The sequence below is a fragment of the Epargyreus clarus genome, unplaced genomic scaffold (genome assembly GCF_041222505.1).
Source record: "Epargyreus clarus isolate Ecla_fem2 unplaced genomic scaffold, WU_Ecla_fem_2.2 ptg000018l, whole genome shotgun sequence".
Taxonomy (NCBI): domain Eukaryota; kingdom Metazoa; phylum Arthropoda; class Insecta; order Lepidoptera; family Hesperiidae; genus Epargyreus; species Epargyreus clarus.
Genome location: NW_027332226.1, coordinates 2,916,077 through 2,929,181, shown reverse-complemented (window position 1 = coordinate 2,929,181; position 13,105 = coordinate 2,916,077). Strand labels below are relative to the sequence as shown.

At 34.5% G+C, this 13,105-nt stretch overlaps 1 protein-coding gene across 8 annotated transcripts in view; it reads left to right on the top strand.

Moving 5' to 3' along the window:
* Nucleotides 1-13,105, top strand: part of LOC140749475 (CUGBP Elav-like family member 1-A) — a 509,605-nt gene that overhangs the window by 337,153 nt on the left and 159,347 nt on the right. For all 8 annotated transcript variants that reach the window (XM_073082526.1, XM_073082525.1, XM_073082522.1 and 5 more), the window contains one exon: nt 7,055-7,137. In XM_073082526.1, coding sequence (XP_072938627.1) covers nt 7,055-7,137 — 83 coding nt within the window. The remainder of the gene's footprint in view (nt 1-7,054; nt 7,138-13,105) is intronic.

Here is a 13,105-nt window from a genome sequence, read left to right as displayed (position 1 = left end):
TGATCCGAAATGAATGAAAGATATTCCGGGCCGTGACATCTTTTTTGCTAAATTACGGGGAAAATGTGGGAGACAAACATTTGTGGGAGATTTTGTCTCGTTTGCGTTTGATTGATGTTGTTCTAGTTATGTGGTGTGTGCTTATTAGGATATGGGTTAGTTGGTGGTGCTTTCTCTGACAAATTTCCTATAGTATTTGTAGAAAATAAATATTTTAAACATGATGAAAATCATTCACGGTTCGATTCCGGCGGAATCATTGCCACGTCTACATTTGTCTTCAAGGGCACGCAGAACGCTCCTGTGCCCTAGTTTCAATTATGTGTAGCAAGTAGCATCGTATCTGTGGTCCATTACAGAGTTGATTCCCATTCTATTTGGGATTGTTTTATATCTCGAAGATTAATAGTAACTTAATAAGCATGTCGATCGCTTGCTATCGTTTTAATGAATGAAATATATGATAAAGAAAGACAGAGATGTGTTTATCAATTTTATACATAGGATCTACAAAAAATACATGCACTCCACATAACGTAGAATGGTCACTTTTACAAAACATAAATATAATAAACGTCTTAATTCTTGGCTAACGTCGGATCCAAAACTTTCGTACTATTGAAGACAAGGTTCAAACACCTCATACGAGTATTATGCCTTATCATAACACAGCAGTACTAGACTAAACGCAACTCTGAAACAAAAGTCCCATTCACAACTCCTCCACATCCGTCATTTATGCCTTAAACAAGGGAATTCACATGTACATTGTAATCATGTCGTGTAACACAAAAGCCAGATTAACAAAACCTACATATTTGCAAAGGCTTAGGACTATTCTATTAAAACTTGCAACTTATTCATACTTTACAAAGGCACTGGCAAGAATCTCATTTGTATTGTTTTCATCATGGTTGTCAGCACTTGCACAAATGTTGCCAAGTAAATGGGAAATTTTAAAATTTCCCTTTCGAATGTTATTAGTAAAAATATTAAGAAAAATAGATTTAATATTTTTTATTATTGCTACGACTAGGTACTATTATTACGAGTACTACTTTTTGCTACAGAAAATTGAAGCGACTGGCTTTTATTAGTTGTAAAATCATAAAACATTATTTATTTTTACTGATCAATTGATTGCAGACAGCACTTATTAAAAACAACTAAAATAATGGGAAATGCGTTTTTTTCCCCAGAAAATGTGCTAATTCTCAGTAATAATATACAAAAGGGGGAAATAGAATATCGTATCTAGTAACCCTAAATTTCAACTAAACGTTTACATCTACTCGTAACAATATGTTGACATTTCTGTTTGCATAAACCACGTCTTTTGTTTGACAAAGCGCCTTTTGTGAGTATTCATGTTAAAAATGGACACATTGTGTAATAATATTAGATCCACTCGTACAGCTGGACATGGCGAATAACTTACTTATATATTTTAGAGTGTCTTTTAATTCCCACGCACCTTCATAATTTACACTTAATACAAATTAGATAAACTAAGTTTAGTTTTAACCCACTCAAATGAAAATAATTAAACATCTTTTAAATGTAAAGTAAAATACTAAAAAAAGGGATACTTATAAAACCTCATTAAAATGCCACGACCACATTTATTTATACAACTTAAAGGCTAACTTGTCTGACAATTTTGGCAACACATACACACACACACACACAATACAATTTGTGACACACTATGATCCTCAAAAAAGAAATAAAGGCTAGCGCAAAATAAACTATTGCGATGTACGAGTATAAGTTTTTACTCTTGCATAGTTTATGATATTATTACTTGAATTAAATAATGGGACAGTTCTATATCTAAATTAAAGTAAGAAATAAAAAAAATATAACCTACTCGCACAATATACCTAAACTGACACATTGTACGTAGGACCCACGTTAATTTGCAAAACTACTTCAAACAAACGATTCATTGTTTTAAATGTGGCTTTTATAAAATTACATTTTAAATCTACTTAGAGTTTCAAAGCTAATTGTCATAGCAAAGCGTTGTTTTAACTGTTTAAATGGACTTTACTCTTCATAATTACGTTTACGTTGTATAGTTGTCTGGATAATTTCACTGTTTGAATATTTTAAAAATATAAAACTTAGTTAAAGTACGGGTTATGAGGTTAAAGGTGGTAGAACTCTTTGTGGTTCGACTCCGGCGGCACCACCACCACACCTATTTCTACCTAATAACAGCAGTGTTAGGCGCTGCTGTGTTCCGGTTTGAAGGGTGTGGTAAGGGAGACAGACTTTTCCGAGACGTTCCAGCTAAGTCATCAGGGGTAGCAGCGCATCTGTGACTGACCTCAGATAGGAATATCTAATCCTATCTGGGGTTGATTACAGATGGCCATGGGCGGCAGTAACCACTTACCATCAGGTGGACTGCATGCTCGTCTGCTACTCCTATAAGTTAAAAAAATATATATATGGTTGTAGTCATAATTGTGTGTCAAGTTTTCTATAAAATTAGGAAAAAAACGTGATTACTATTAGCAAAGTCATTTTTTCAATATTTGTTGAAATTAGATATAAATAGATAAAATGTACAAACACTATTTTTCACATGTTGTTAATTTTCGCATATCTCATTATACGAGCGAGAAATGTTGCAATGTCCGTTGTACGTGCAATTGAAGACTAATTTGCATTACAACACATTCTCCGTTTTGTTAACACATTTAACTTGAACGTTTTTAAACGCAGTTCCGAAATCCATTAATAAGTTAATGGTCAAACTTAGTACTATCAGATGTAATAAAGCCGAAAGTTAATTAGCAATTTAATATTCTACAATGTCTAGATTATGGCCTTTTGCCTAAATAGTGACTGTATTAAATGGGATTATAGCTATAATAAAATTTTTATCGTGGCATTGATCTCTCTTTATTAGGTTTAAAGGGTTATTCAAATCACGGCCTAGGTCGGTGTTTGTTAATTTGGTACTTATGGAGAATTACAAAACGAGTTGCACTAACAATGTCTTTGGATGCGTTAAAACCATTCGATTTCTTCGCTGTTTCAGCTTCGTAAGATTTTACTTTATTATTAGATGAAATATTATCCTTCTACTTATGTAACTGAATCTCGTTATGGTTGTATATTGGCCGCAGTGACAGCAAAGTTCATTAAATATTTTCATTTGTCCACTGAATATGTATTGGCACTTTTATTATTACAAAATTTTTGTTTATTTTTTACTAATTTTTGCCCGCGGCTTCGACCGCTTTTTAAAGAAAATAACATAACAAACTAACATACATAAAAATCAAAATTCGTACCTTCAACTTTGCTAAAGATCATCACTTGATCAAGTGCATAGTTTACGATTCAATCCTTACTAATATCGATTAAAATAATCGATGTGTTCGGTCTAAAAGATCGATTCTCCGATTAATCGATCTTAGATCGCCATCCCTAGTTCCCGTGGGATTTCCGGGATAAAAACTATCCTATGTCCTTTCTCGGGTGTCTGACTATTTTTGTACAAAATTTCATTAAAATCGGTTCAGTGGTTTAGGCGTGAAGAAAAGACAACCAGACAGACAGACAGACAGACAGACAGAGTTACTTTCGGATTTATAATATTAGTAAGGATAAGGATAAGGATAATATGAGAGTAGAAGACGAGCATGCAGTCCACCTGATGGTAAGTGGTTACTGCCGCCCATGGACATCTGTAATCGAACGCAGATAGATTAGATATTCCTACCTAAGGTCGGCCACAGATGCACCGCTACCCCTGAGGACTAAGCTGGAATGCCTCGGAAAAAATATGTCTCCCTTACCAAACCCTCCAAACCAGAAGACACTCATTATACTTTCGCAATATTTCGTCACACACAAGGAACTATAGCGTAGAGCGATCAATAAACAAGTGACAATCGGGTCCCGTTGATCGGTATGCGGACGCGCGTTTCCGGACGGACGCGGCGCCCGTCACGTGTCACGTTCCGCGGTCACTGTGCCTGTTCAACGTCACTTTATCCCAATGCAAATGTTACATGACAAAGAGGAAAGCAAATAACAGATCTCAATGTTCTGCATAATATTTGTAAATAGTATCTTTTTATTTAAACTGCGCTTTAAAATGCTCACTGATAGTACGATTATCATGGTTGTCCTAAACTTATACCTTCGTCACAATGTTTTTCCAAGAAAATGCCTTTTATTATGTATTTCGAAAATGAATCAAAAAACTTTTTTTTAACCTTTACCACATACAAGTGTGCATTGCGCAGGTATTTTACTAAGTAAGTGACAAACGGACTGCGTTGATCGGTATGCGGACGTACGTTTCCGGACGGACGCGGCGCCCGTCACGTGTCACGTTCCGCGGTCTCTGTGCCTGTTCAACGTCACTTTAGTCAGTTGTAATTGTTACACGACAAACAGAAAAGCAAATCAGTGATATAAGTTTATTTCAATAATGCTTCAATAGTATACGAGACCTACTTACAGTAGAAATTCAGGACTACAGTTTATATCAAATTTATCAGAATCTCTGATGGTCACGACCAGGGTCAGTTCAGGTCAGGGTCAGACCACAGTCAGTGTTTCTACGAAACAGTGTTCCCACTCACAAAGAAATCTTAACATCACAGACATATGTAAATCAGCATTTCGCAGATTGTTTATTAAACAAGAGGGTTACAAGCAAGCACCAGTAATCGGTATGCGGATAATTAAATTACGTCACCTATTAATTGTTAAAAATACATTAATCTGTATTATTTTTTTTAATACTGACAAAAAAGAAGAAAGAGTTATTAAGGCACTAATTTATTTTGTTGCCATTACATTTGTCTTAAAATAAGGACTTATTTTGTCTGTTAATGATATAACTTTCTATGACCAAGGCCTGTAATATGCCAGAAAATGACGTCCAATTACTGTAGTGTTAATATGCATATTCAGGACAGTTGCGACAACTGTCACGTGTCACGGTCACTGGGCCATTCGCATTAACGTTGCTTAGTGATTATAATTAAACAAAACGCATATATAATGATCTTAATAGAGATCTATCGTAAGGATTTTAATAAAAAGTAACAGTATATTAATAAACCTCACATTTATATCTCACATATCGTCTAGATATCAATTTAGTGAATAGCAGTTAGTTTAGTTATAAATTTAACAACTAATATCTAGTTTACTTATAATTTAATAACTAGTTGGCCTTACTGACCGATGCGTAGACATTCGTTGTCATATATATGTTCACATCATATATAATATAGCGTCTGTCACGTGTCACGTGATGCTGTCCCGGCCTATTCGCCGCCACTTTTTCTGGTTCCCATAGATAATAGACAGACACGTTTATCAGAACACAATGGTTAATCCCACGTTGATAAAACGAGTATGTTTTAAAGTAGTCGCAAAAAAATTGTAAACGTTTCATTAAAAAAATGTTCTGTACGTCTATCATATTGCGAATTCACACTTGCTTTAAAAAATGTAACAATTGCTGTTATTGTAACTTAAGAAATTCAAGACATCACGCTTTAGAAGAAAAAACTACTACTAAAATGTTTACAACCACTGCTTTAGAAACTTGTCTCGGTGCCAGCCTCGTCCAGTTGTTGGCAACTTTTTTAATATCGCCCAGTGATCGGAAAGTCTTCCTCTTTCGCTATAAAATTGATCCCGCCATTGAAATTTGAGCTTGCTTTTAGATTTTCCAAGCAAAGTTTTTGTTTAGGACGTGCGACTAAGCATGAAGTCTTTTTTAAAGACTGGATTAAAGTGTTACTTTCTTATCTTTTGTCCAAGCAGCTTGACTTAGATAGCAACAACTCTTTTTTTTTCTAATTAATTGCACGCTATAAAGGATGATATAAAAGTTTGCAGTAATTTTCTTAAGTTTTACTAGTATTCAACACCAACGCATTACAATCTCGGTAACCTTCATACTGGGTACGTTTACCCGAGTTTGTAGAACAGCTACGGAATTGCTACGTATCTACAGGCCTTCTCCGAAGGCTTCAATTTATTTCTTTTAAGAAATTACTTTATATAGGACATTTCTCTCTTCGTAAATATGTGAAAAATAGATCATTTTTAAAAATAAATACTTTTATATCTATGATATTTATAAAGTGAATAAAATTTATTTTAAAGAACGAGTAAAGACAAAATAAATATAGTAAATCAAAGTACGTCTTAAATAAAAAAAAATATTATACTTACACTTTACTTCCGCCTTTCTTCACATTGCAAAAGTAAATAAGTTTCAATGAGGTTATATAATGCTTTATATAATATGCAATATTAATGCCTACAACGTAAAACTTTTACATAACTTTTTACAAGATACAAGAACCGAAGAGGGCTCTAAGTATATAAGCTACAATATTCACACGAGTCCAATGAAGATATAAAAAAACCCTTAATACGTTTATATGTCCTCAGTTTGTTTTGCTTGTGTTTAATTTAAAAAAAAAAACGTGCTTTGAAATTTGTAAAATTGTAAAATCGTAACGATTGTACAGCTAAAGGCACGTTAACACTGTTTGTTTTTTATTTATGTCGTTTGTAAAACTTATTTTTTATGTTTCAATGTAGATAGATATGTGTAAATTACTTATGATGGAGACTATTTATTAACAATCGATTACAAAAAAAATATATTTTAATCATCATGTTATTAAATTACAATAATTTGTTATGTTGTCGGTACTAAATTAGTACTATAACGTGATGTTTTGCTGTATTGCATAATTATTGAATTGTTATGATGAAAAATATAACGTTTATCAACAAATATTGTTATTCTAAATGTTGCCTTTTCCATTTATTTACCTCTTCATTTTGTAAGCGAGATATATAGTCAACATTTTTGATAATATTAATATTACTCTAAGAAAATAATCATATTTTATGATTTAAAAAAGTTACATTAATTATCACAAATAAAATAATCGACCATTGACAATATCTCCACCCTGTATATAGGACCATGTCCCGTGTCCCGTTGTGCCCGTGTCACGTACGTGTGTGTAAGTGTGCGCTTCTGTTACAGGATGCTGTTTTGTGACGTTTTACACGCGCAAAGCGGCGTTGAAAGCCCAGGACGCTTTGCACAATATCAAAACATTGACCGGGGTAAGTGCGTTTACATGTTTCGCTATCCTATATGTAGCCTGCCCGTATGTTTTGTTATGATTTGAAATGTTTAAAATGTTCATAGTTCTGTATGTAGTCTGTAGGATGTGCAATTTTAGGAGGCGTATTGATGTTTTTTGGGAGAATTCGTCTCTTTTCGAAGAGCAGTTTCTCCTTTAGTTATTTTTTTACTTTTGTATGTAGATTTATTTTATGTATCAATGTTTATTTTATAGTAAAATTACTGACATTTTTAATAATAACTTTTTTTTTTCAAATTATAACAAAATTTACGGACAGGCATCTTTTATGTTTATTAAACGGTAAATAAAGTAAAATAAATTTAGACAATAGTATCAATCATTTTGTGTGATGTACAGTTAAATTTCTATTCAGGCTTGAAGAATCACCACCAAATTGTTATATAATCGATAATCATCATCAATCTTAACATCAACAAATCATATTCGATAATACTAAACAACAATTGCATACAAACACTAGGTACACTTGTTTGTACACACTATTCACAGCACTGTTTATGTTTTATCCAAACAAAACCTGTTGCTTATCACAACAGAATTTTTCCATTGTATCCTGACGCGACTTCGAATATATTTGCTCAACATTATCGTGTTGATCAATGTTGTTTGTTGCATGTTCTCCACGGAGTAAATCTTCTTTTATATCCACGTATGTAGCTTGAAATTAGGATCTAGGGGTTCTCTAATGAACGAGAAGAATAACAAGACCTATATATTTTTTAATTATATTATAGTCTACGCACAAACATTTGCTATTGTCGGGTGTAAATCAGCAATTTTTTGTAAAAGAGGTTGCACGTTCAGATGCACATGAGTGTAAGGATTTACATGTGACTTTTCCGATTTTCCAACGAAGAATTAAAACTTTTCAGATGATAAACCTCAAAAAAAAGTTTGGTACAAAGTTTAGCACAACAAGAAAATTATATTATATATTTACGAGCACTCGTATTATGCACTTTTGCGAGACATCGTACCTATATATTTTCGGGTGCACACAAGTATTACGCTTCACGCGTCATTTTTGAGAATGGAATTATTAGAAAATGTACATTTATTTTTCCGACAAAATGATAGAAGGTACAACCTAAATACAGAATCGGGCGTGATCTTATTTTTTTTAATAATATAGGAGAAGCAGACGAGCAGGCAGTCCACCTGATGGTAAGTGGCTACTGCCGCCCATGGACATCTGTAATCAACCCCAAATAGGATTAGGTATTCCTACCTGAGATCGGCCACAGATGCACATTATCCTAGCTTTTATTGATTTCTGTATAGGTACATCTAAGCGACATTATTGCAAAAGCACTGATTTTAAACAAAATATGTATTTTAAAAGCGCGTACCACATAATATTTATTTGTACCACGGACGCGTCAATACCCATTATTTTATCAATAGGGAACAAACAGGGCCATTCGATTACGCGCCGATTGTTAGCAAGCGCAATCGAATTATGGAGTCTTTTACTTCAGATCGAGCGTTTTCTCGCAAACGGTTAACCCTTATTTTGTTTCTTGGTGGAAGTTCCGGTGATATTTTTGTAATTTAACACGAAATATATCTATATATTATTTTATGTAATTATCATCGGATTTCATTATAACAAAACTATTACAAAGCGGCTCATTTATGTTGAGAATAGAATAATGTTATCCGAAATCCGAAACCAACATTATTTTAGGAATATACCATGTGCAGTCTAGTACAATAGATCGCTATCTCGATAGTACACTAGACTATATTCCAATGTAGTAACTATATCTGATTCGATTCTTGACTGGCCAGATTTGTAATTGTTAAATGATTTATATGTCTATTCTGGGTCTAGCCACTAGTCTTGAATATTGCTAGCTAAACATGAGATAATTTTATAAATCATAATAGCGTTGTTGTTTATTGCTATTTTGAATTAAAATATGTAAGACCTTTAATTATTATTCTTACTCAATTTGTATCTCATATCGTATTTGTATTAATATTATTCCAGTTTTCATCCCCACATTCTTTTGTGATTTCTATATTCCTCATCTAATAGCGCGTGTCCCGTATATTTGTTCCAAAGAGCGAACACCCTAATCGAATGTCCTCTTCATTCCAGCGATAATTCAATTCTCCTCGTATTATATTATCGGGGTTTTTTTCTCCGTCGATTGATTCGCAGCGCTCTTTGATGGCGGTGGCAGGTAAGTGGAGCGCGATCCAACTTCGGAATCGGGGAAATATTTGTTGATTGGTCCAATTGTTCGTCCCATCCTATTTACGTTCTCATTTTCAGTCCCCCTTTGTTTTCATTCTTTAGTGGCTCGGTCAGGTGTATTACGTTCAGTGTATTTTGAGTGTCCGTTGTGTGTATTATAATTATTGCTGTTAGGTTTTCCTTCTTAATAGTTTATTTTATTACGTGTTCTTGTTTCGAGTTGTTCTGTATATTTGTTCCTTAATGACTCTGTTGGATGAGTATCATTTTTAGATATAGTAATCATTGTTAAATTAGGTTAGATTAGCGATCAATCCTGCAGTAATTCACTTGTCCTCGTATTATATTATCGGGATTTTTTTTCTCCGTCGATTGATTCGCAGCGCACTTTGTTGGCAGTGGCAGGTAAGTGGAGCGCGATCCAACTTCGGAATCGGGGAAATATTTGTTGATTGGTCCAATTGTTCGTCCCATCCTATTTACGTTCTCATTTTTAGTCCCCCCTTTGTTTTCATTCTTTAGTGGCTCGGTCAGGTAGGTGTATTACGTTCAGTGTACATAAGGTGTCGTTTCTCTGTATAATAATTGTTATATGATTTTCTTTCTTGTGTTGAGTATGACATTTTATTTGGTTTCGTGTTCATGTTTCGAGTTGTTCTTAGTATTCGTTCCTTAGTTATTTAGTTGGTTTACTGTCATATGTGGATGTTTTAATCATTGTTAGGTTAGGTTAGGTTAGGTTATGTTAGCGGCTTATTACAGCGATAATTTACTTCTCCTCGTATTATAATATCGGTTTTTTTTTCTCCGTCGATTGCTTCGCAGCGCTTTTTGATGGCGGTGGCAGGTAAGTGGAGCGCGATCCAACTTCAGAATCGGAGAAATATTTGTTGATTGGTCCAATCGTCCCATCCTATTTACGTTCTCATTTTCAGTCCCCCCTTTGTTTTCATTCATTAGTGACTCGGTCAGGTGCATTACGTTCAGTGTATTTTGAGTGTCATTTGTATGTATTTTAATTGTTATTTGATTTTCTTTCTTGTGTTCAGTATGATAGTTTGTTTTTTTTCGTGTTCTTGTTTTGAGTTTTTATTTGCATTCATCCTTTATTGGCTCATCGGTTGCATTACGTTCAGTATATTTTTTGTGACATTTGTAGACATTTGTATCATTGTTAGGCGTTTTTCTTGATTTGGATTTTGGTCGATATTGCAGTCCTGATTTGTGAAACTCCTTTTTTCGTGTTTGAATTAAAGCATTTTGAAAGTTTGCGTACGTTGTTTTATTTGTCAGTGAATTCTTCAACTTTATCGGATATTTAAATATTATAATATTGAGTCCTATAAATAACGTATATACTACAGCATTTCGGCGGTCAGTTTACGTGAAAAGTCCGAGACTACCAAATTCTTATTTCGCCTAAAAATCCGAGCAGTCTTTTAAATGGAGTTTGATTACGTTAATGAAAGCCATCGATAACCATCCATTATCCTCTAGCCATTTAGTAACGAGAAACTTCATTAAGCAGTTTTTATTCCGCCTTCATTTACACCGCACTCATCTTTAACGATATCTTTCATGAATTTTAAAATCCATCTTCCCACTGCTACTAAGTGATAATGAATTCTACAGACATTCGTTTTGCATTTCACTATAGTGATATTTAATATCATTAGTAAGTGGTTATTTTTTTATTCAAAGTGAATTTAAATTTGAAAGATATCTGTATGACTCGACTGGAAAGGTACCACTATACTTATATCTAGTGTGAATAAATTATTCGCTCTCATCTTTCATCCAGTCAACTTGGTAAGGTAGGCACTGCCGCCCGTGGACAATTTGACATTTCCACCCAAATAAGTTAGAAGATACTTTTTTGTGACACCAACTAAGTTACACGTGTAAATTTCATCACAATAAAACATGCAAAGTGTTCCCCGCTCTCCTCCAGTCATACATTAGCGCGGATGCACACATCAGTTCACGTCGCTCCGGCGCGCGTCCGCATCGCTCACTCGCATCTCGCGAACATAATTTCGTTTCACGGCCTAATGTCTTAGTATATAGATAGTATTTGCTCGTATACTAAAATATATTTCAGTTTGGCGTATTCTATCTACTCTAATAATAAATAAATTTAATAGAAAAACTTTAATTATTATTAGTGTGGTTCGATCCCGTAGTATTACCGTCACAGCTATGTCCGCCTAACAACAGACTTAGTGTTAAGCCCAGCTGTATTCAGATTTGAATGATGTGATAATGGGACACACTTATCCGAGGCTCTTCAACTCGGTGATCAGAAGTCCTAAATCTATGGCCTACTTTGGGTAGGACTTTCATCTTATCTGGGGCTAACTACAGATGTTCATAGACGGCAGTAGCCACCAACAGGAAAACTGCATACTCGTTTGCTATTTCAAAAAAAATAAAAATCGAGCTTCTATTTTTATATATCACATATACATACATTTAAATACTCATAGGCAATAATGTTGCTACGGTAAAAGTTATCTTCCCGAAATTTGAATGTAAGCGATACACCCTTCCGTCGATACGACGTAAACTGATGTGCGTGTTTGCTAATGTATGACTCGGAGGAGAAAGGGGAAACAAAATTCAAATGTGCAAACATTTGAATTTTATTTCAATATTTAATAATTTTATTTTATAAATTACTTACTATATTAAGTTTCATATACCGTACTGAATTAATTAATTTGCGCATAAACTTTGCTGAAACCTTGTAAGATGTGCAGAAGACGTCATCGTGAGTGACGACGTCGCACGCAGATGTGACGTTAACAAATGTCACGTCGTGCGTTACATGACAAATGCGGTCGCGTGTGTCAGAAGTATTGGGAGATTCGGTAAATGAAAATACGTCTTTGCCCAGAGGCTGTCAGTACAGAACTCTTTTATTCAACAAATCTTACTACTCAGACCTTAATACATATGTAGCTCTATAGCTATACTCCCTATATCAATACATAAATTTGTTTATAAAATCGCCTGGTTCGCCGTTAGGCTAACACGGCCCTCCTGCCCATGCTTCGCTCTCGAAGCATTATTTTTATATACCTGAAATTAAACTCATATTAGCAAGCTTTCAATATCTTCAAATATTCATGCCCTGAAACTTAATTGATTGGCATGTTTTTATTTTTATTTCCCATTGAAGTTATCATTTAATTTACTTTTAATTCTTAGAAATTCAGTGTCCGCTTATTTTTTTTTTTATTAGGTTCTCGTGGCATCTCTGATCCACAAGCTTTTTAATTTATTTTATATCTGCGGTTCACACCCAGTTGTTTAAATTCATCAACTTTACATTTACATTTTTTTTTGTAGTCTTTGGGCAGTTATATTTCCGTTTGTTGTTTTTGGTAACTTACTCATACCTTAAACTTCTTTCTTTTTTTTTTGTTTCTTCAATACTTTTACCTGTGCGGTCTTAGCACACCCACATTTAGGTAGGCTGCTCGCGCCAAATTTTATTTCGTCATTTTACATGACTTGCGGTCCTAGCACACCCACCATTTAGGTAGGCTGCTCGCGCCATGCGGTCCTAGCACACCCACCGTTTAGGTAGGCTGCTCGCGCTATGCGGTCCTAGCACACCCACCATTTAGGTAGGCTGCTCGCGCTATGCGGTCCTAGCACACCCACCGTTTAGGTAGGCTGCTCGCGCTATGCGGTCCTAGCACACCCACCATTTAGG